This window comes from Cydia strobilella, chromosome 2 (genome assembly GCF_947568885.1).
Source record: "Cydia strobilella chromosome 2, ilCydStro3.1, whole genome shotgun sequence".
Lineage (NCBI taxonomy): Eukaryota > Metazoa > Arthropoda > Insecta > Lepidoptera > Tortricidae > Cydia > Cydia strobilella.
Genome location: NC_086042.1, coordinates 6,455,022 through 6,479,767, shown reverse-complemented (window position 1 = coordinate 6,479,767; position 24,746 = coordinate 6,455,022). Strand labels below are relative to the sequence as shown.

General features: G+C 38.0%; 4 protein-coding genes across 8 annotated transcripts in view; 1 reads left to right on the top strand and 3 right to left on the bottom strand.

The window, feature by feature from the left end:
- LOC134750960 (cleavage stimulation factor subunit 2) overlaps positions 1–24,746 on the bottom strand; it is a 144,969-nt gene that overhangs the window by 6,243 nt on the left and 113,980 nt on the right. For 2 of the 4 annotated variants that reach the window (XM_063686257.1, XM_063686280.1), the window contains exons 1-4: positions 2,081–2,216; positions 1,841–1,967; positions 1,497–1,765; positions 554–679 (exon numbers count right to left, since the gene is read on the bottom strand). In XM_063686257.1, coding sequence (XP_063542327.1) covers positions 554–679; positions 1,497–1,765; positions 1,841–1,904 — 459 coding nt within the window. In that variant the 5' untranslated portion in view covers positions 1,905–1,967; positions 2,081–2,216. Of the gene's footprint in view, positions 1–553; positions 680–1,496; positions 1,766–1,840; positions 1,968–2,080; positions 2,217–24,746 lie in introns of those variants that run through there. The other 2 variants (XM_063686266.1, XM_063686273.1) reach the window with 1 other exon arrangement.
- LOC134751377 (prefoldin subunit 6) overlaps positions 1–24,746 on the bottom strand; it is a 67,931-nt gene that overhangs the window by 26,766 nt on the left and 16,419 nt on the right. The gene's annotated exons all lie outside the window — the stretch shown is intronic.
- Positions 4,699–9,510, top strand: LOC134750920 (leucine-rich repeat protein soc-2 homolog). The gene has a single exon (XM_063686175.1). It carries the CDS (start codon positions 4,985–4,987, stop codon positions 6,686–6,688), a length of 1,704 nt encoding a protein of 567 aa, XP_063542245.1. The 5' UTR covers positions 4,699–4,984; the 3' UTR covers positions 6,689–9,510.
- On the bottom strand, positions 14,337–24,308 carry LOC134750247 (ras-related C3 botulinum toxin substrate 1). 2 transcript variants are annotated; one of them, XM_063685401.1, is made up of 7 exons: positions 24,022–24,308; positions 23,825–23,940; positions 22,472–22,621; positions 21,545–21,627; positions 20,948–21,108; positions 19,651–19,848; positions 14,337–19,526 (listed from the first exon to the last, which is right to left on the bottom strand). In XM_063685401.1, the coding sequence occupies exons 2-6, from the start codon at positions 23,938–23,940 to the stop codon at positions 19,771–19,773; spliced, it is 588 nt and encodes a 195-aa protein (XP_063541471.1). In that variant the 5' UTR covers positions 24,022–24,308; the 3' UTR covers positions 14,337–19,526; positions 19,651–19,770. The 2 variants fall into 2 exon arrangements, with proteins under 2 accessions (XP_063541471.1, XP_063541480.1); XM_063685410.1 differs by having other exon boundaries at positions 24,117–24,308.

The following is a 24,746-nucleotide window of genomic DNA, read 5'->3' as shown; positions in this document are numbered from 1 at the left end:
TTCGCATAATTTAGATATGTATTCTTATTATAATATACAAGGCACTAATTAAAAAATAACTTCTTTTTGTAAATCAGTATCGTACCATAAAATAAGTCGGTTCTGGTTGCTGTTTTGCTCGCAGTTCACCTAACACACTCCTCGCTTTGCTCGTCGTCGCTCCTATCTATTTTCTGTCTTCCGTGATTGTAAACAAATGAAATGTAAGTGGGAAATTATGCGAATGGCTAGAAAACCTAACAGGAAAATAAGCTACTGGAAAATAAAATTAATAGGAAAATATGCGAATGGTTAGAAATGCTTTCGGAAAAGGAAGCTTGAGATTCAGAAAAAATAAAATGGTAAAAATTGCGATTTGGAAAAAACTATTTCCGGAAGAGAGAGTAAGTACACACTTAAAATAGACAATCACCTTGTCTATTGCTTTTTGGGAATTAAGTCTTATGGATGCCTAAACACTGATAGATACCCAGTAGTATACTTATTTGATTAAATTTACCAATGCAATTGCTGGGAATAATATATTCTGTAGGCAAAAATAAGCATTACTCACCTGAACACAAAGTTTCATCTGCTTCATGAGCTCAAACATTTGTTCCGGGGGCAGGGTTGCCACAGCCTTACTGATGGCTTCTGGGGCTTTCTCTGGTTCCACTGCCTCCCCATAGGGATTCTCTACCTAAACAGAATAGAACACAGATTTCAGAAACAATTTAACGTCATGTTGACTTGAAATACACACACAAATACATTACATTCTGGATTATGAAATACACCCTTACACTAATAGAGCACAATTTTATTATATAACTCAAATAACTACTGCCTAACATTTACAAAGATATTTCACCTTTTCTAAAAGAAAAATTATACTATCCCTGTTCTATTAGGTAACTACGAGATGATACACACTAATGAATAAATTAATAAATTATACTATCCCTGTTCTATTAGGTAACTACGAGATGATACACACTTATGAATAAATTAATAAATTATACTATCCCTGTTCTATTAGGTAACCATGAGATTATACACTTATGAATAAATTAATTAATTATACTATCCCTGTTCTATTAGGTAACTACGAGATGATACACACTTATAAATAAATTAATAAATTATACTATCCCTGTTCTATTAGGTAACTACGAGATGATACACACTTATGAATAAATTATACTATCCCTGTTCTATTAGGTAACTAAGAGATGATACACACTTATGAATAAATGAATACCCTAATCTGTAGGAAACCTTTGGAATTTGTGTTCATAACAAAAACATGCTTACTAATTAGTTTCTTCAGAGGTCCGGTTTTTTATATATTATTATAATGACCATCATGGTCAGTTTCTCCTTGAGTTTATTAAAATAAATAAGCAAATGTAATGTAAAGCACTAAATAGGCTGGCGGTCCGGATCCGGACCGCGGTCCACCATTTGGTGGCCCTGCCATATAGGTTTGACTGATACAAAAGATTTAAAAGACTTACCTGGGGACCTTGCATTAGGGCTTGCATTTCCATCCTGGATTTCTCCGTACACGCATTATCTACCCTCAAGGAACGGCCACCGATTTCATAGCCGTTAAGGTTCCTCATAGCACTGAGGGCTGTCTCCTGGTCTTTATACTCACAAAACCCATAGCCCTTAGGCTTGCCTGTCTCTCTGTCAAACACCAGTTTGAATGACAGCACTGGCCCAACCTCGCTGAAGATATCTTTTAACTTTTCCTCCGTTGCTTCATATGGTATATTACCAACTAAAACGTAAAAACAGCAAATAATTATTATTCAATTCCAACCGGGCAAATGAAATTATTCCAACAGTTACGTACCAAAAACAGATCTCATGGATTTATCCATGATACTCTGTTCCTCCTTTTCCTTGCCTTTGTCCATTATTGCTGATTTACGTTTATATAAAACTTAAACTGACGGCGTCCTTTTCTCTTAATAGGTAACCTGAAATGTAGTATAAACGAATTGCATAGTTGTTGGTAGGAAAAAACGCATGCATTTAATAAGTTGGCAATATTAAAACATATATTTGTAAACTAATAAGTCAGGTAACAAACTTGTGAAATCACGATAACTATTTAAATCGTAGTTTTCTCCGGCTTTTACTGTCTACAATCTTGCTGTAATTACTTCAAACAACACTCACGGACCGACCGACCTCTCACTGTCACTACTGTCAGTGGTCAGTGTCAAGTCAAGTGTGATCTGTCAGACATTACATGACTCAAAATAATGAGTCATTATTCTGAGTTACATGATGCGTCAAGCAAGCTTCGCATTTGTTATTTCAGTTGCACTCGTGGTAAATTTTGGAGCAGAAAGAGATAGAGATATAAATGGAAATACCAAGCTGTTAAAACGAGGTACAAGATAATTTTCTAAATATAGTTGGTCAAACCAAATTGTCAGTAAATAAGAACAGAATAGTACATTTCGATCTTGAGAGAGAACAAGATTAAAGAATTGTCTCCTGGTGTTGGTAAGCTTGTTAACCTCGTTAAGCCCCCCATTCACACTCCTATTCCTACAATGCAGTCCGCCTCGCAGGTTGCGGAGTAGGATATGATATAGCTCACACACTTCCTACATTGCAGTCCTACCTACCAGAGGACCTACCACGAAAGACGAAAATCGAAATTTCGCTATCTGACTTTCTATCGCTCTGGCGATAAACTAGAATATCTAGTGATAGAGAGGCAGATAAAGAAATTACGCTTTTCATTTTTCGCGGTAGGCCCTCGTGTCGGTGCTCTTGCAATTCCGTTATGTGCTATTTCTAAAAAAAATATAGCTATTTTGGTGATTTTTGATCACATACACAATTACACAGCGAATTCTTTTATGTGCCATTTTCAACCAAAAGGGGGTTGGACTAAAGCAAAGGGGGCGCAGGACTTAGAAATTTTTTGATGGGGTTGGTGTTATTATGACACCTATTTTTTATGATGCTATCGTATAGAAGACGCTAAAATAAGCAAGTTTTGTAGAAAAAACTTTTTCTCTAAAATCAAAAATGGCCGAGATATTGGACCTGAAAGTTGAGCCGATTTTTAGGACATAGAAAAAGTTCGATGGGTGTTGTTGTCATTATGACCCCTATTTTTTATGATGCTATCGTATAGAAGACGCTAAAATAAGCATGTTTGGAACAGTAAATTTAAGTAACAGAGACAAGATAGGTGCGACGACGAGCGAAGCGAGGAGGAGTGTGTTAGGTTGACCGCGATGATCGCGATCAAACAGAGCGCGAAGCCGAGCGAGCGAAGCGAGCGTGCCGCGGCAGCGGCCGGCGAGCGCCAGAACAGACATGTTATTGTACCTACTAAAAAAATTCTAAGTCTTTTTTTGCACCCCCTTTGCTTTGCCAATTTTGAAGTCTATTATCTCGGTCATTTTTGATTTTAGAGAAAAAGTTTTTTCTATAAAACATGCTTATTTTAGCGTCTTCTATACGATAGTATCATAAAAAATAGGGGTCATAATGACAACAACACCCATCGAACTTTTTCTGTCCTAAAAATCGGCTCAACTTTCAGGTCCAATATCTCGGCAATTTTTGATTTTAGAGAAAAAGTTTTTTCTACAAAACATGCTTATTTTAGCGTTTCGAATGAAATTTTTCTAAGTGTTTTATGATTCCTGTATAATTTTCACTTTTGGTCAAAAAATTTCTGTCCTTATATTGCGCCCCCTTTGCTTTAGGCGGACCTAAAAGGGTACTTATTGTCGCTTAAGGCGCTATTTCCATATAGATTCAGTTAGAAATCTATCGACAAGCGACAATGTGGTACCTTTTGGTTGAAAACGTCACATATATTTCAATAAAATCTTGTTAAAAGTCCGTGTTTTTCACTGTAAACAAAATTCGCTACATGACAGTCAAGTCAATGACAGTCCTGCCACGCAGGACGTCAAACGGTGGGCGGGGCTTGTAGGACTTGTAGGACCCGAGGCATCCTACCTGGGTTTTGTAGAACGCCATGTAGTCCGCGACCACATTCACAATCCTACATAATGAGGGGGACTACCATGTAGGAGTGTGAATGGGGGGCTTTACTTTCGACGTCTCTCAATAACCTGGAGCACTTGCCACAGGAAATCGGGAAATGTGTAAAATAGTTTTAAATTTTTTACCTGTACTTGTAGTGTGGAGGGGGCTTAATACGATATTACTTGCCAAATTATAGTTTTTGCCTTAGAGGATATAACTAAACGGAGTAGAGATTAACAGGCGTTCCCCCACGTTCCCCTCTGTCGAAAATAGTGGACATACACAATGTATGGACTGACGTTTATCTGACATGGTAATTTTGACGTTACGTATACATTTGTCATTCCCCTCCCCCACAAAAATTGGCAGACTTTTTTGTACAGCAAATTACAGACAAGGCGTGCGTGTCCGTTGGTTATATCCTCCAAGGTTTATGCAGATTCAACTTTCATTAGCCCGCTCCTCACTCGTGCGCGAATCGCGGCGCGAAGCCGCGAACGCGTGTGGAGTCTTCGCGTCGCAATTCGCGCATTCGGACCTATTAGCCAGACTAGCTGTCTCTGTGAGCTATTTGAGTCATTGCGGAAAACGCCAAAAAAATTTTTTATTTGAAGCATAAGCATGACTAAACTACATGCATCCGAAATCCGAAATTTGAAAAGGAAAAAAAAAGGTAAATTTTTCATCGTTCTGCGATCTGCGACTTCAATGTCTGTGATGTCTATTTTCAATTAATTTTCCACTGAAGAAGCTAATCATGTTAAGTTATTCAATCCGCAAATATTAAAGATAGCGCACTATTTTACTAAGTCTTGTGACAAAGAGGAAATAATCTACGTTATAGACGAAAACGGAATCACAAAATATTGATTGTTGCCTATCCAATGAGATGACAAAATGATGTCAAGTGTGTTTTAATTTATCATTAAAAACTTGCTGTTAAACCTAATCGGTGACCAAATCAAACGGAATGAATTTGGATAACTCTTCTAGAGAAAACTCCGAAGCATTAGATTCCATCGGTACAGTGAGCCCTCGGGAGAAGTGTCACGGAATGAGGGAGAAAAAGTTATCGACGGCGTCACTCACGAACACCGAGGGGGCGCGGCCGAAGGTGGTGACTGTGAAGCATCCCGAGTCCAACAAGCCCAAGCCCACCGCCAAGAAGAACAAGCCCATCCAAGCCGATCTCGATGTTATCAAAGAATTCGTGCGATGCCGAGAAGAGGGGGTGCGCAGACTCGATCTCAGTAAGTCGTCTATCACATCTCTGCCTCCAAATGTCCGCGACCTGACTCACCTGGTCGAGTTCTATTTATATGGAAATAAGCTGGTGGCCCTACCAGCAGAGTTTGGGTGTTTAACTAACCTTCAAACATTAGCATTAAATGAGAACTCACTGACCAGCCTGCCAGATTCCCTCGCTAATTTACGATGTTTGAAGGTTTTAGACTTACGTCACAACAAACTCAGTGACATACCTGAAGTTGTATATAAACTTACTTCACTTACTACATTGTTCTTACGCTTTAATAGAATCAGAGTGGTTTGTGATGGCATAGCCAACCTAACAAATCTTACTATGTTGAGTTTAAGAGAAAATAAAATTAAGGAGCTAAGTTCCGGTGTTGGAAAACTCGTTAATCTGGTCACCTTTGATGTGTCCCACAATCATCTGGAGCACCTGCCCCAGGAAATTGGGAATTGTGTAAACTTGTCCACTCTAGACCTACAACACAATGATCTCCTAGATATACCTGAAACTATTGGGAACCTCCAGTTGCTGACACGCTTGGGCTTGCGCTACAATAGATTGACGGCCATACCTTCCACTCTAAGCAATTGCAAACATATGGATGAATTTAATGTAGAAGGTAATTCCATATCTCAACTCCCTGAAGGTCTCCTTTCTTGCCTCAATGAACTCACCAGTATCACTCTATCCCGTAACTCATTTGCTAGTTACCCTGCCGGAGGACCTGCACAGTTCACTAATGCTTTCTCTATTAACTTGGAACACAATCAAATTGATAAAATCCCATACGGTATATTTACAAGGGCTAAGAATTTAACAAAGCTTAATATGAAAGAAAATTTATTGACCTCGCTGCCACTAGATGTTGGTACATGGGCCAACATGGTGGAGCTCAACCTGGGCACTAATCAGTTAACAAAGCTACCTGATGACATACAGTGTCTTCAGAACTTGGAAGTGCTTATACTCTCTAATAATTTGTTAAAAAGAATTCCCCCTAGTATTGGGAGTCTTCGAAAATTGCGGGTTTTAGATTTGGAAGAAAATAAGCTTGAAGTGTTGCCAAATGAAATAGGATTCCTCCAGGATTTGCAAAAATTAATAGTACAATCTAATCAATTGACAACCCTGCCTCGCTCACTTGGGCATTTGACTAACCTGACGTCACTGAGTGTGGGGGAGAATAATTTGCAGTATTTACCAGAAGAAATTGGCACTCTTGAGAACCTAGAGTCGCTATATTTAAATGACAATCCCAATTTATGCAATCTGCCATTTGAACTGGCTTTGTGTGTTAGTCTACAAATCATGAGTATTGAGAACTGTCCATTAACTGCCTTGCCCCCTGAGGTGGTGTCCTCTGGCCCGTCCCTTGTCATCCAGTATTTGAAGTCCCAGGGTCCATATAGGGCAATGTGATATCAAGATGATTGTTTACCAGCCAGTGAGGGCACTTAAACTTCACTTATATTCGAGGGGTAAACTTCCAGGCAAGTTCTAAGTAAAAATGTATACTCAAAAGTCAAAATCCTTTTTATGGTTTCAAAACATGTTTTATTGTAATATAACAGCAACATTATTATGTAGTATTAACTGTTAGGAATTTTCTAATAACAATAGGTAGTAGGAAATCAAATTTTATATACATTTCCTTGATTAAATAATTCCAATATGAACTACCTATGTATGATTAAATTGTTTCGAGCTTCCTTGATAATAACAAATAGTTATGTTAAGCATTAGATCTTCCCAAGTTACTGTTTATTATTTTAATATGTGTAATAAAGACACAGATACGTTATACCATTTTAAATCATGTTGATCAATGTATATAGATATTGTATTTTTTATTTATATGATAATTTTAAAATGTTATTTGTCTAAGCAAACAATAAAACATTTATATATCATTTATGTAATTGCAAATGAAATTTCTTGTTACATATTATCATTATGTAAGCACAATTATCACGCTGCGTCTTACGTAAGCGAACAACTCGCGAACGCGAAGCGGCACGGCGCGGTGGGCCCACGGCGTTCGCGTTCGCAAAGAGATCGCCCACTTCTATAGTGTATCAAAGCATTGATTCATCCCGCGCCGGCCTCGCCGCGCCGCTTCGCGTTCTCGTGTTGTTCGCCGTAGTACGCTGCGTTAGTTTCAATCAATTTATATAAACCAGTAAGCAAATGTCGAAATAATGAATAGATAACATGCTGCAAAACTCTTAAAAATAATTTTATCTTTTCTACAGGGCTATAAGTATGAAGTTTTGTAGCATTTTAACATCATGATGTCAGCATCTGCAAATAGCTCGTGAAAGTATGTTAATAATGTGATGAGTCATGCATAATTGTGAAGTTCTTATTGATCTTCCCTTAGTAATATGTTTTAACCAGCCGGATCTCAACACTGTCATGTGTAGCATAAGTTTGTAAAGATCATTTTGTTTACTGATAGAAGTACATTACATATTAAGTGTCATAGTAGAACTTGCTCATGTTTGTATAGCTATATTTGATGCTTTTCGATAGTACTGTACTGTCTATATTAAACAGCATTTGAATTAGTTTAAGATCCCTTGGTATGATGGTAGATAGCAGGAAATGAGCTTAAATTTTTATTTAAATATTATCTTTATACTAAGTTAGTTGAGGTATTTATTGATTTTTTGTCACAATTTATTTGTTGTGAAGTTGTGTACTATTATAAATGTCGATAGGTGTGCTGTCCTATTTTATATTGCATTTATTTTCGTATTCATTATAGTAAATACTAAATACCTACTACTTTAATATAGATTATACTTAGATGTGTATATGACATCTTGTTAAGAATAAATTCATATGATTTGTGTAGAATGGTATTTAGGTAAGGACAATGAGTTATCAGATCACCTAAATGAAATGGAAAATATACATAAACAACCAAGATACCGAAATTGAATACCGGTTTATTTCTATGAAAAATATACCGGTATTCGTTCCCTAGTTTTATTTGCTATTATCTTTACCAGCTTTACTCGCTCTCTTGTCCACAGCGTGAATGCGCACGTTATGGTAAGACAAAATAAATTACAGTTGTGCATTTGGTCACATCTTGCTTTAATTTCAATAATATACTATGTTAGATATGATATAAATTTTATACTAGTCATTGAGTTTTGGGTCTATAAGAATATAAAATTATTTTATTACTACTACTGAAAACGCATGTTTGTTGTACTGTACACTTGCTGGAGAAGAAAGTACCATCATCAGCACATTTTTGACACTGGATGAGTCTGAACATGTTAGGTAGGTACCTTATTCCATGGCAACAGGGTTGAAACTGTAATTTCGTCGATCGAACTGTTGTAGACACTAGGGGTGTTTAAGCGAGTCCAATTTTGAATCTTAGAGGTCAAATGGGTGCCATATTTACCCTAGGGCTAAAAAGAGCCATGGCCCTGAGGCGGCGGCCTGTCAGGGTTAGCGCAAGACGAACCTCGCTGTCAGTTTCGGGTGGTTATAGGTTGTCCAACCATTATAGGCCTATGGCACCTACGAGTATAATCTTTAAAAATATGCCACTGTTATGTTAAGTAATGCCAAAAAATCCCTTCGCATTTGCCAATACAGGTCACTTCATCTCTTTAGATTTCTGTAAGTACTGAAGTATGCAACATGAGTACCTATTTGGGCAAATGGGGCGAAGAGTAGTGTCAACATAAACACCCTCACCGTTTCGTGTTTTCTCAAATAAACCCTAAGGATAAAATCTAAGGATTTAGGTAGTTACCGGATGATTGTTCTCTTAAATTGTGCTCTAATTGCATTTATAGTGTTATTTTTATTCCTATTGGGTCTAGCAATTACAAGCATGACATTGTTTCGAGGCTATTTGTTTTCTCGTGTTTAGAATGTATACTTAGCCAATATATATAATCCAATGCAATTATAATTAGAGAAAATCGATACGCATATTTTGTTCAAGACCGAAATACTGACTTCCAGTAGTAATATGTTATTAGAACGTATATTCTCTGGATGTTTCAAACAGTAAATGTTTACAATTAATAATTAAGACAATTAAGATTTCATGAAATAAATAACTTTGCTTTGATCCAAAATTTTATTAGGGAAGTGCCCTGTTACAAAGATCTTCAAATAAAACTGGTTCTAATAATGTTGATCCGTGTGTAGGTAACAATGTTTTGAATTTATGTAAACATGATTATATTATATAAAATAAAATATGATTAAATTTATTTGTTTCTTTTAAGTATCCCCTTGTTTCATGTGTTGTTTCGCGCCATCTAGGAATATCAATTGAATAAAACGGATGAACCGCTTTTGATAATTTTTCCACTTCGTGCTTTAGAGTCCCTTTTTTCGCTCAAAGAGCCCGGTTACGATTTTAGTCGCAAAAATGTAAAGTTGATAGATTTCTTCTGTGAAATTGTACACCTTTTGTTACCTAATTGAAATAACAAGTACTGGTTTCTATTAGCACGACTTCTTATCTCTAGGTTTATCAGATCATTTTTTTGAAAAAAGGCTTACTAAATTAGTAATGAATTTTTTTCTGATGTACGTTTAGGTAAACGCGTGTAAAGCACTGACTTTGATGCTCTTATTTGTAAATTTCGTAAAGTTTGGACTGCTAAAAATGGTAAATTTGTATTAAACATATTCTGTACTCTAGGTTTATCAGATTACATTGTTGTTATATGACTTAGAGTTCGAGGAAATGAAAGTTAAACGAATTCAATTTTCTCCAGAAATGACCTCAAAACAAGTGACAATTTCTCCGAAAATCTACTTATTTTCGACGTAGATTGCATACTCAAATAATCTGCAATGTTTACTTAAACTGTTGCTGTACTTCATTTTATTTAAATTGCAACTTTTATTTTCTGACGATTTTTTAAAAACTTCCCCTTTTTCTGGTATAACATCGGTGACACGCGCCCGCGGCCTCAGTCCCGCGCGGGAGCTGGTAGAGGCAGGACGTTTGTTGATCGGCTCCGCACGTTGCATCGACGACGACGAAGTTATTTATCATTGTGTGCGTCGCTCGCCGTGTAAAAAGTTATATTTGTTTGCGTGTTTGGCTGTACTGTGTGCGTGTAAACTGCGACCAGAAACTTTAATCCTTGGGTTGTAAGTACTTGTTTATTAACCGCCTTCAAAAAAAAGGAGGTTCTCAGTTTGACCCGTATGTTTGTATGTATATGTATGTATGTATGTTTGTTCGCGATTATCTCGCATTTGGCTGAACCGATTTTGATGCGGTTTTTAGAAAAGTGTTTGTTACATTCTGGAGAAGGTTTTAATATACATAGAGCTGAGCTGATGCTGAACCCTGGCTGTACCTAGTGGAACGCAGGTTTAGTGCAACATAGGCACACGCTGTTTTGGTCTGTCTTGATGAGCAATTAGGAGAGCAGTACCCAAGATAGAGCTGATGCTGAACCCTGGCTGTACCTAATGGAATGCAGGTTTGGTGCAACATAGGCACACGCTGTTTTGGTCTTCCGACACGTCTTGATGAGCAATTAGGAGAGCAGTACCCAAGATGGAGCTGATGCTGAACCCTGGCTGTACCTAGTGGAAATCAGGTTTCGTGCAACATAGGCACACGCTGTTTTGGTTATTCGACACGTCTTGATGAGCAATTAGGAGAGCAGTACCCAAGATGGAGCTGATGCTGAACCCTGGCTGTACCTAGTGGAAATCAGGTTTCGTGCAACATAGGCACACGCTGTTTTGGTTATTCGACACGTCTTGATGAGCAATTAGGAGAGCAGTACCCAAGATGGAGCTGATGCTGAACCCTGGCTGTACCTAGTGGAAATCAGGTTTCGTGCAACATAGGCACACGCTGTTTTGGTTATTCGACACGTCTTGATGAGCAATTAGGAGAGCAGTACCCAAGATGGAGCTGATGCTGAACCCTGGCTGTACCTAGTGGAACGCAGGTATGGTGCAACATAGGCACACGCTGTTTTGGTCTTCCGACACGTCTTGATGAGCAATTAGGAGAGCAGTACCCAAGATGGAGCTGATGCTGAACCCTGGCTGTACCTAGTGGAAATCAGGTTTCGTGCAACATAGGCACACGCTGTTTTGGTTATTCGACACGTCTTGATGAGCAATTAGGAGAGCAGTACCCAAGATGGAGCTGATGCTGAACCCTGGCTGTACCTAGTGGAAATCAGGTTTCGTGCAACATAGGCACACGCTGTTTTGGTTATTCGACACGTCTTGATGAGCAATTAGGAGAGCAGTACCCAAGATGGAGCTGATGCTGAACCCTGGCTGTACCTAGTGGAACGCAGGTATGGTGCAACATGGGCACACGCTGTTTTGGTCTTCCGACACGTCTTGATGAGCAATTAGGAGAGCAGTACCCAAGATAGAGCTGATGCTGAACCCTGGCTGTACCTAGTGGAAATCAGGTTTCGTGCAACATAGGCACACGCTGTTTTGGTCTTCCGACACGTCTTGATGAGCAATTAGGAGAGCAGTACCCAAGATGGAACTGATGCTGAACCCTGGCTGTACCTAGTGGAAATCAGGTTTCGTGCAACATAGGCACACGCTGTTTTGGTTATTCGACACGTCTTGATGAGCAATTAGGAGAGCAGTACCCAAGATGGAGCTGATGCTGAACCCTGGCTGTACCTAGTGGAAATCAGGTTTCGTGCAACATAGGCACACGCTGTTTTGGTTATTCGACACGTCTTGATGAGCAATTAGGAGAGCAGTACCCAAGATGGAGCTGATGCTGAACCCTGGCTGTACCTAGTGGAACTCAGGTTTCGTGCAACATAGGCACACGCTGTTTTGGTCCTCCGACACGTCTTGATGAACACTTGGGAGAGCAGTACCCAAGATAGAGCTGATGCTGAACCCTGGCTGTACCTAGTGGAACTCAGGTTTGGTGCAATATAGGCACACGCTGTTTTGGTCTTCTGACACGTCTTGATGAGCAAATGGGAGAGCAGTACCCAAGATAGAGCTGATGATGAACCCTGGCTGTACTTAGTGGAACTCAGGTTCATTTATTGTTATCAGAACTTCCACCCCCTTTTAACCCCCAGTACCTACTGCATGTTAAACGTGTGGTAGCTCTGGTCAGGTGCCTGCTTCATCTGGCAACCCTCCAGGTGTTCCAGGTCTTGAAGAACTTAACCTGCCTACAGCATACTCTACCAACTTCAGATTAAAAGAGTTTTACCCCTGATCCGATGCGTCCAGCAGCACTCCAGGTGTTCCAGGTTTTGAGCTGTCTCCGTCATACACTACCCACAACACGTTGAGCGAGTGTTACCCACCCTTTGCCCTTGACCCTTTGCACTCAGCAGCACTCCAGGTGTTTCAGATCTGGAGCTTTCCCCATCATACACTACCAGCGGCACGTTGAGCGAGTGTTACCCGTTACCCCTGACCCTTTGTACCCAGCAGCACTCCAGGTGTTCCAGGTCTGGAGCTTTCCCTATCATACACTACCAGCAGCACGTTGAGCGAGTGTTACCCCTGACTCTTTGCACCCAGAAGCATTCCAGGTGTTCCAGGTCTTGAGCTGTATCCATCGTACACTACACACTACCAGCGGCATGTTGAGCGAGTGTTACCCCTGACCCTTTGCACCCAGCAGCACTTCAGGTGTTCCAGGTCTTGAGTTTTCCCCATCATACTCTACCAGCGGCACGTTGAGCGAGTGTTACCCCTGACCCTTTGCACCCCAGGTGTTCCAGGTCTTGAGCAGTATTCATCGTACAACCAACCACACGTTGAGCGAGTGTTAGAAGAGTGGAGAAGAGAAGAGGATGACTTTGGAAATAAAAATTATTATCACCCTTCCCAACGATTAAGACTATCTCCATAATATCAAATTCCATCCAAATCGGTTTTATTGGATCCCATTCCATTACCCCCCCCCCCCTCGTTTCTGGGGTAAAACCTATCCTATGTCCTTCCCCAGGACTCAAACTATATCCATACCTCATTTCATCTTAATCGGTTCAGCGTTTATTGATTCCCCATACAAATTTCCACCCCCTTAAAGGGTGAGTTCTTGAATAAAAAGTATTCTATGTCCTTCCCCGGGATTCAAACTATCTGTATACCAAATTTCAACAAAAGGCTAGTTTCCCCTCTGGGTTGGAACGTTGGAAAGTCAGATCGCAGTCGCTTTCGTAAAAACTAGTGCCTAAGCCAATTCTTGGGATTAGTTGCCAAGCGGACCCCAGCAGACTTCCATGAGCCGTGGCAAAAAGGCTGGGATAACGCGAGTAAGATGATTATATATATATATATATATATATATATATAAGATATTGCCTTAGTGCAAATCATTATCATCATGCTATATAATTTGTATGTATTATATGAATACATAGGTAAATTGTTAAGAGTAATAAACGATTATATCAAATTTACCGAAAGTTTTATAACCTAATTAAAGTTATAAAGTGACGCATAATGTTGCGAAAGTATCAATATTGTTTAGGCGGTCGCGTTATTTCAAGCAGCGGCCGGCGTTCGGTTACTGTGTAAAAGTCGTATCTTCGCGCGTTTTCAAATCGACTACGGGCTCTTAAATTATTCCACTTACTCGGGACTTAAAATCGGCGCTCGCAGCAAAAAATCAATTTGGGTGATATTGCTATTGATATACTTACTGTTAAAAAACCGGACAAGTGCGAGTCGGACTCGCCCACCGAGGGTTTCGTACTTTTTAGTATTTGTTGTTATAGCGGCAACAGAAATACATCATCTGTGAAAATTTCAACTGCCTAGCTATCACGGTTCATGAGATACAGCCTGCTGACAGACAGACGGACAGTGGAGTCTTAGTAATACGGTCCCGTTTTTACCCTTTGGGTACGGAACTAAAAAAAGGACGAAAGATTATTTTTATAATCTTCGGATCGTGTGTGACGGCGGAGGACTTCCGTTATTACTTACCTACAGGTAGAAGTTATTTCAATCATAACATCTGTATAAAATATATATCCTCGAACATTTCCATGTAAAGTTGTTTTTGGTTACCTAAGCTGTTAACAAGGAAAAACAATAATAAATTCAATAATTTATTAAGTGCAGTTTTACACATGATTTAGTATTAAATTGCGCATTTTGTTCTTATATAAATAATTGAATAGGTACCTATTTATATACACAATCGTTACTTTCAAAGCGTTTTCTGTAAATAAAAGCGGCCTAGTACAAAACGATTTTACGAAATGATATAAAACAAATGCTGTACTCGTCACGATACACTGTAAATGCTTTGTTATTCTTAATCTAGGTTTTCATGCATACAAAAATATTTTGTCTTAACGAATGACTAAAGATAAACACCTTTATAATTATAATCGCGCATAGAAAGTGCACTATTTACCATGAGAAACCATTCGAGTATGATACAGGTCCCGCACTGTCGGCCTTTTGCGTTAGATATTTAAACTAATGGGAGTAATGGGTAAGGTTTAATTAAACAGATGATTAACTTTAACCGCTACCGCTGGTTTTAGGGAGGACGCACACGGCGACTTTTTGCAGCGATACAGTCGCAAAAAGGCCGCGATACTCTGGTTATACCGGTTATACACACCCTCGCACACGTAAACAGCGCGTCTGCGTCGCACGTTTGTATCGCTACGATATCGCTTCTGTCGCGCGTTGTAACCGACCGACTAATAGTACATTGTGCAACGAGGGGGGGTAAGTGAAATTTTGTTAACGAGGTTTACGAGGTCTTTAGATGCACGACAGCCGCAGGCTGGAGTGCGTTAAAGACTCGAGTTTGCAATATTCTTACCCACGGAGTTACACACAATGTTTTTCATCACACTTGCAAAGAAAAAACTAAATTTTTAGTAAAATAATTCTTAACTACGGTGACATTTCAAACATTTGTCCGTCTGTGTTTGACAGGTTGGATATCGAAGGCACAGATCTATCCGGCATTCAGCCACGATTGAAAATTCTGTAAAAATATTTTAAACGGCTTTAATAGTCGTAATTAATTTAATATTAATTAAATTCAAAATATTTATCAGTACGGTTTTTACTCACTATTACACTCGTGCCTGAGGATGGATTCCCAAAGAATCCGAAACATGTCGCAAAAAGCGACTAAAATAATAGTGAGTAAAAACCGTACTGATAAATATTTTGAAATATGTCTCACGATAGTTTAAGTGCGATTAATGAAATTAAATATTTTTAAACATAAACAATAAAAATAAATTATAAACGTCAGTATTTTAAAAGTAAAACTCTATTATACCTATACTTGGTTCGTATGAATTAGTGAAACAATTTAAAAAAAGCTATAACTCTCTCGGTAACAATATATATGCCTTTGTCCTTCAGTATACCTGCATGAAATAAAATAAGATCATTTTCGAGCAAGTGTAATGAAAAAAAAAAAAAAAATATTAAAGGTATAAAATCTAGGGCGTAATTCTAACAGCGATAAGTTTTCGTACGTTAGTGCCTATTGTTATCTGCGTATAATGTGGTTTTAAATGATAGCTAGTCTACGCCCTTTTTTCATAAGCTTTATACCCATATAGCTTTCTTCGTATGTTTTCTATCCTATTTAGACGTTGCCAGTCCTTGACCCGATAATTGAAACTTTATTATAGTGTGAATCTTCTCAAATGATTTTTACGCCTAAGACCCTAATATGTTAAACAAAAGCCATTGTATCTTTTATGAGAGCGGTCGGCCATTGTGTCTGAGGGCGTGGACACAATGGCACGCGCTCAGACACAATGGCACGCAATGTCCGACCGCTCGCACAAAAGAAACAATGCCTTTTGTTTAACAGACCATTAGGGTCTTAGGCAAATCAAAAGACTGGCTCAGGAAAGAAAGGACTGGCAATTACTCCACCGACAAGGGCAAAGCTCTTAAGTGATGATGATGATGATGAGGGTCTTCGGCGTAAAAATCATTTGAGAAAATGTATAATATACCATTGACTGGTGTTAGGCCGCGTTCCCACTATGTCGTAACAACATATATTATAGTCGTGCATCGTGGTCTGTATATTTAAATTGAGGTGTTCACATATATAACGGTACGATTACTGTCGCTAATACGACATAGTGGGAGCGTGGCCTTAGCGAGTGATTTTATGGTGTCAAAAGCGCTTTGAGCGAATTTGTGTTCAGGGTTTGTCTGAACATGCTTTAGTTAGGCCTATCGTAGACGGATTAAATATGCAAACTTTTCATTGTTAAGAAAAATTCGACTTCAAAGTTAAGTTTACATTTTCGCCTTGTTACAAAGGAGTAAGGTTCGAAATTGTTAGATTGTTACCATATATTTGACGTCGATCGTACAGTTTCTAAAATGTCTGGGTCAATGTATTAATTTTTTGTTCCGTATATAAAACACAAAAATAATAACTAAGTAGGATATAACTGTCTACATTAGGTAATACTAATTTTGAAAATTAAGAATTGAAAAACTTCGAGAAACTTCTATTAGTTTCGAGTTACAGTATCAAATCTAAATTAATGATTGTTATACAGTTTCATACATTTCAAATATTATAGGTACTAGCATTGTTGTTCAATTTAACTTTAGGGAAACTTTGTTTTTAATTATTTTGCAAATGGTTTCTCTTATGTGTCACGCCCTTGCAAATAGGACCGTTCTGTACATTCAAGGGCATAAATATATATACATTCCCAGTTTCAAAAATATGTGTACGCTTTACACCTTAGACAATAAAGTCGTGTTCACATATTTTTTAGCCATTTGTGTAGATCGATATTTTTGCCTTCAACTGTACCTTGTGATAAGGTGAAAAGGGACCTTACAGCAATGCTACTGTAAGATCCTTTTCCACCTTATGTACCTGGATGAATCAACTTTTTTCTACTCGTCATGGTTACGTTTCCCGGCCAACTATTAAAACCCGGAATTTAGATATAACATTTACTAAAAACATGCGTTTTTGTGGTAGTTATAAGCCCTTTCCATTATGGAAAGAGCTAGGCAGCCTTATGGCTGCCTGCCTACTGGAGCGGAGCGGTGAGAGAGATAAAAAACCACCAATAGAGTTGCATAAAATTTCGCATTGCGTATTTGGTGGATTTTTATCTCGCTCACCGCTCCGCTTCAGTGGACAGGCAGCCTAAGTGGCTAGGCATGACTAAGCATGTTAGTAAAACATGATACATTTTTCTAACAAACTGTGCAACTATTGTCCCCTGGCTAACGAGACAGAATAACAACACAAAACAGTTGATTCGCCCATCTACACTTAGATCCTAAGTCCAAGTTAACCGTACATATTCTCGCTCTCTTGCAAACAACCAACAGATAAACACTTAAATAGCTGCAATGTATACTGTCAATAGTAAAAATACTAAGTCAAAATGAAAAAACGTATCAAAACACATACCTACAGGTTATTTCGAGCACGCCCGTACAAACTGTTAGCTACTAAAGCTATAGATTATTTTATAAAGCATATGATACGTTCCTAAATAACCACAACAAATATATTTCTTCAAACTCATACAAATATAAATGCTTAATCATAAAGTAAGGACGCTAAACACGAATACGTTCCTATCTCTATCGCAAGCGCGTAAATATATTGCTGTCTCGGTCCCGCCCATGATGCCGGGGGTCAATACCACTGTGCGAGCGAGACAGCTATATAATAAGGTATTTGACAAATTTTTGTTAATGGTATCAGTATCAGTCGGTCAGGTTTGTTTTGAGGATCAAATGTATGTATGGGACCCATTGTCTTAAAGCAATACAAAAGTCACAAACTGTGGTCAAAGTCTGGCACCCGCACTTTAAATTGTTGAAACTTTGAGGTCTTGTATTTTTTTCTCATATATTTTTTTAAGTTTCCAATTTATTGTAATAAATTGCTCATTTAATTAACTAAATTGAGTTATAAAATTCGACACGTGTCAACGACCCTCTATTACGCGCGTGTGATTGAAATAGGAACTGGCGGTTCAATGTTCGAAAATCTTCGTAGTGTCCTTTAGAAATAATTCCGCAACTAAATTAGTGAACATATAATTGAGTATATCAATATAACTAGCGTCTAAGGTCAGTCCTTGTTCGGAAGTCGCATAAGAATATAATATCTCAAAGCTTCCTATCGAGGTTGCATGTACAAAAATAATAGTATTCATTTTATTCTTAACAGTAACAATTTGTTTCTAACCGTTGGAGATTCTTTACAATAATATCTACACGTAAATACTGACACTTATATCTATTCATAAATCTTTGGCATAACCATTTGCTTGCTTCTGCAGCAATGTATAAATTGTGATGATCCGAATATCACATGTATAAAAAAAAGTTGAATGTTGTCTATGGCACATTTAAAAAGGAGCGGTACTGATACAATTTCAAAGAAATTGCTGAAGGAAGTATTATATCATATTATATTGGCTTACATTTGACATATTTGGTATTTACCTATACAGAATTTTTAACTGAAAATGCTCTCATTCAAACAAGCATTTTTTTTGTAATAAACAAAATATTACTAAGCCAGTCTTCATTAAATATTTCTTTATAGAGAGCATAGAAAAATAAGTGATAGAGTGCTAACGCCATACATCAGTTTTCTCACCAAAACGCGGGTTATTTCGTAGTCGAGCGTCAAGTAGTGGATTTATCAGAACCGCTACTTGACACCAGATGTCACGAGTGTTGCGACTGACGAAAAATTTATTGCTAAAACAATTTACAACTAATATTACAAGCAGAAGGAGTTGAAAATAGAGTTCCGGTTAATCCGGTTATAATATTAGCTGAAAATTGTTGAGCATCAAACTTTTCTATTATCAAGTAGCAGTACTGATAAATTCGCTAATTGATGCTGGATGTAGACTACGAAAATAACCCGCGCTTTGGTAAGAAAACTGATGTATGGAGTTAGCGCTCTATCCTTACTTATTTCTCTATGATAGAGAGGTAAGAAAGCTAAATGTTAGTTGGTGTATTAGACTTTAGAGCATAAGATATCGTTTGCGAACGAAATCAGTCTATTAAATAATAATCTAAACAGCGATTATTTTTCAAAATTTGAATACTGATCCATTCGTATTCGTAAACAATCTGTATACCTACTAAAATAGTTTTCGATGGCGATTGTGCCGATTGTTCTATTGAAATGTTTTAAATGGCCGCCATTTCTTAATCTGAGAAGGAAATAGCGCCTATTCCAGAGAGCATTTTGAGATTTGCAGTCAATTTACCAGCTATGGTTGGAAATTCACCTGTCCAATATCTTGGTCCAATGTACATTGCGTCTAACTCTCACTAATCAAAATGTGAGATGCAAATACACATTGGCCAAATAAATTGGTCAGTTGGAATACCGCCCTAAGAGAGTATTCACGAATGAGCAACTAGATATATAACGGATTGTGAGCAAGTGACCGGTGTAGAAACAGATTATTACTGTTGGAGATTCAACTGCTGCCACGTTCAGTGGTGTCCTGGCATATCTACATGATGAGACACTTCCGCTGATGCCTCTTCTGAGGCTCCGGCCGCAGGACCGCGCGCACGGCCTCGTCGAACACCTGCAACAAACATTACGACTAATAACTATAGGTAAAACTAGAAGAAGAAAACTAGGTTTGCATAAAGCGGTCCCGTAAGGGCCCTTTCCCACGGAGGTCCAGTTCAGCGGCAGCGGGTTCTTACTGACCCTACAAAAACCATTTGTTTGTTTACACACACTAGTTTGCATCTTTTTTTTTAGGGTTCCGTACCCAAAGGGTAAAAACGGAACCCTATTACTAAGACTTCGCTATCTGTCTGTCCGTCTGTCACCAGGCTGTATCTCATGAACCGTCATAGACGTCTAGACATTTGAAATTTTCACAGATGATGTATTTCTGTTGCTGTATGATAAATTTTTATTCATTAATTTTTAATAAAAAATTCGACGATAATTAGTTTAGTTTAAATTTCGCGCAAAAACTCTCCAATCCATGCTGTCACGTGATCTGGATGACGTAACGAGGTGATAAACAAACGACTGTCGGTGCCAGAAGACCACCAGGTTTGACAACTTGTCTGTGCGTGTTTCTCACGCCGTGACGTGACCCTTTGGGTACGGAACCCTAAAAAGAATAAATTGTAATAATTCCGAAATGGATCCATGCGTTTTTCATTAAACGGCTACTAGGATGTCAAATGCTAACTTTTGATAATACAGCAGTTCCAGCACCCCTAGCTAATGTTGGTCGTAACATCATATCATGCACGAGATAAGACTACCTTCACCTGTTTATTTCTAACGGTATATATTAAAACTATACCACCATACTGGTCCCTAAAATGAATGCCTAATCCATGAAATGAGTAAAATAAACCATAGGTAACACACAAGTTCGTGTCCGCGCTACGTGTACGTCGAGCCCTCCAAATATGTAACGGCACTCATCATGTACTCTAGTTATAGCAACACGAGACAGAATGTGATTGACCTGTTTCACCTACACTCGTAAACTAGCCGTTGCGTTTGCAGAGGCCTACGGCGGACCACTGCGTTCATTCATTCGTCTTATGTCTCTCTATCCCTCTATATGTGAGAGTGATAGAGAGGCAGATAGCGATATTTCGATGTTGTTTTCTGCGGTATGCCTTCCAACTCCAAGTATGTGGGTAACTGACCTGTTTGAGTCCGCGTTGCGTTAGCGCCGAGCACTCCATGTACTTGACGGCCCTAATTTTATTCGCGAGCTTCTGTCCCTGTTCTCGCTTTAGTGGTGACATGCCCTGCTCGGACAGCAAACTGAGCGTCTCGCGGTCGTCTCGCAAGTCAATCTTTGTACCTGGAATATGAATAAGGCTGAAGTTACTACAAATACAGAGCAACGGAAAATATTCAAAGGTATTCAAAGGGGTTCTCTCTAAAACCCATGCATAAAGCTAAGCTAACCGCTGGATGATCTCTCTTTTTAAACGCTTAATAAAGGTTTTTTTTAAAGTCAGGTGTTTGGGCTATTCAATGAACGACTAGGCTTAGTTCAAATGATTTTTTTTCCGTCTGCATGTCCACATAAATGTCATAAATTTAACATTTACTATGATTACATAGTCTATGATTCTGCCGTGGCAATGGCATATACTTAACCTGTCTGTCTGCTTAATATAAAGTTTTTATGTAACTTTATGTGAAAAATTATAAGAAGTAGGTAAAATATACACGTCTAAAAAAAAAACACAAAAACACATACATAATTAAAAATTTAAATTATTTTTACTCACCAACTAAAATAATAGGTGCATCCGGGCAGTGGTGTTTAATTTCTGGATACCATTTGGAAGTAACATTTTCGTATGATGATGGGCTGTAATAAAACCATTCTATTAGTTGACCTCATACCACATACCAGTCATACCTAACAATGAGTCATTGTATTTAAGATGAGACAAATATAATTAGTAAACAACTGCTGTTGCAATTGTTGTTGAAATGACTGAGGTAATTCTTAACAACTAAATTGAGGAAGTATTAAACAATTCAATTCAACAAATGTCTGATTAAATAAAAGGATATAAGAAATAATATCATAAAGTATGCATGTTTTAAATAAAGTAAACTACAAAAATAAAAAATGATATTGCCGTAAAAGGTCTACCAATCTTTAAAAATTGCGAATCTTGTGTACCTCCAAACAGTCAGTTAAGGGAATCTAGCATCTACTGTAACAAAAGTCTAAAACAAAATGCAACTATTTCCATTTGAATAAGATTCAAACTTGATTGTTCAATGAAAACAGTTTTGCAAGCCTTTTTTTATCACAAGTAAATAAAATAAATAAATAAAAAAGCCTTTTATTTCCAATTTACAATTGTTTTACATTAGAAGTTTTAGCGTATTGGTTAGTAAGTTTCTTATAGTTAGTAGTTAGTGTTAGGTTTAGGTTAGCAAACCTAACACTTATCACAAGTAACCCCCCATAAAAAATAGAAATATAACATTATTTTGAATTATTAGAGGGTGTATTGCCAACCAACAAAGCGCTCTGTCCACTTGGCTAGATTAGTTTTTTCAGGTGATGGACCTGGCTGGGCGTTGGAATTATAACATTCAATCAATTAATACAATTCTAAATAGACATTCCTGCTGCAAGAGTTTTCTACACAAAGGGCTAACATAAGTTTACCTTAAACAAGTTTAGTATGAGTTACCTTGTGACACTAAAGCATATGAGGAAGACATCAGTCTGTGGGTAGCTTAAAGGCCTAAGTCTGTCATAGTCTTCCTGCCCCGCTGTGTCCCACAGGCCTAGAGAGACTGCTACTCCGTCCACCACCATTGGTGCTGAATAGTTGTCAAATCTGTGAATAGTGTAATAGGGTATTTGCCAAGTCAAATCAGTTTCTTAGTTTAAACTTTAAACTAATTTGTTCTTTTCATGAAAGGTTAAATCGGGACAAGTGCGAGTCGGAATCGCCCACCGAGGGTTCCGTACTTTTTAGTATTTGTTGTTATAGCGGCAACAGAAATACATCTATTACGGTTCATGAGATACAGCCTGGTGGCAGACATACAGATGGACAGAGGAGTCTTAGTAATAGGGTCCCGTTTTTACCATTTGGGTACAGACCCTAAAAAATAAAAAACCCATCAAAAATTAAATATAACTACATTGTGTTGCACATGGGGCCCGAGAAGGATATGCAATAACAACGTCCTACATAAATTGAGGCTAATGATAAAACTAGTTCTGAATGTACTGGAAATTAAATGAAACTGATAATAAGTTGTTGAGGTTTTACTCATTGTAATATATTTTTCTTTTTTACAATATAACTTTATTTATTTATCATAAATGTAAAATTATAAAAAAAAACAGGAATGAGCAACAACAAGAAAACAACGGTACTAGCGTTGTATAGCGCTAGATTAGAGGTAGACGGGTTGGGTAGGGCTGCACCATCATTGAAACCAAAGAAATGTTGGATGGATTTGAATCTGTGCCGTGTCCCATTGTAATAAGTAAATGCCGAGAACAAATCTCAAATTTAATGAGCCAACCTGGCAATAATTTTGAGAAAGTTAGTGCTACCTTATAGAATGGTATTCCCTGTCCACTGTATATTGAGTCTCACATTTTGCTTAATGAGAGAGTGAGATGCAGTGACATCGGACCAAAAAAGTGGACAGTAGGAATGCAATCCTTACATATTATTTTCCATGCATTTGATTATACTTTAAAATCATTTTATTTCCAGTCACAAAACCGTTAGTGGGATAGCAACCAAGAGGTAGAATAACTATGACAGTGAGGTTTGTAAACATTTAACATAGCTGACATACAATGTTTGAGATATCAAACAAAATTCCTGAGGCTAAGGCTTTATATATACATATATGTATACCAGAATATTCATAATAACTATTTATTTATTTAACTTTCAGATGTTCTAGATATATTCACTTTTCGTAGAACATTTAAAATAAAATGTGAAGCAACAACAGATGTAACAGATGTTATTTACTTTTCGTAAAATTCCAATATGATTAATATTGATACTTACACTGTGGGTACATATTCACCAGGAAAACTGTCTGTGGTGTACGATATAAGCATGCACGTCTTTCCGACAGTGCCATCACCGACAACCACGCACTTGATTGGTCTTCCTGAAGACATCTACGAAGAAAATACATAAATCGTACCAGATCCAAACTATGAGTCATTTCAATAAGAAACATTAAATGTGTTACTATTTACCTTCTCCTTAAGTTTCTTACGAATTATCACAAACGGAAAACTATAAGTAACACACCAAAATTTATATAAAATCTATAAATAGGGATAAACCTCACTTTTTGGGAAGGAAAGGAAACGCATTCACAGCAAAGATGGATTATGGCTGGACATCATGATTTCTGTAATCTGTGGATTAATGACATGACTGCAGATTAGGCAACATTTGTATTTGTCTATGGTAATCTGACACAATGTGAAAAAAATGAGATGAAATACATACTGCCAACCGTAAAGGCTTCTACAGACCTTGCAACAAATGGCAACCGATTTTAGATAATTGCTGGCTAGGTAGGAGCAACAAATTTAATCGATCGTTCAAATGCCGCAATGTATTGCATATCGCATGCGATTATCGGTGACGTTTGGAGAGCCCATCAACAACAACGCTTCCAACATGTCAGCTGTCTTCATGTTATCTCGTAACTGTTGTCGCGGAGATCGCGAAGTCTGTTATTGTGGTATGTATCCTATCTGTCACTCTTAGCGTACTTTTCACTGGTAACACTGGCGATCGAGGTCGGCCAGTGTTATAGGTGACGGTGGGAGCAAGATGGCGGGAACGAGTGGAGACAAGTTGAGAAAGGTCGTCTGAATGCTGGTACGTAACACGTGGTGTCGTGAGTGCATTCAGGTACAGGAGACTCTTGGTAAGCGAAACATATCTATATTTTGTGATATATAGATAT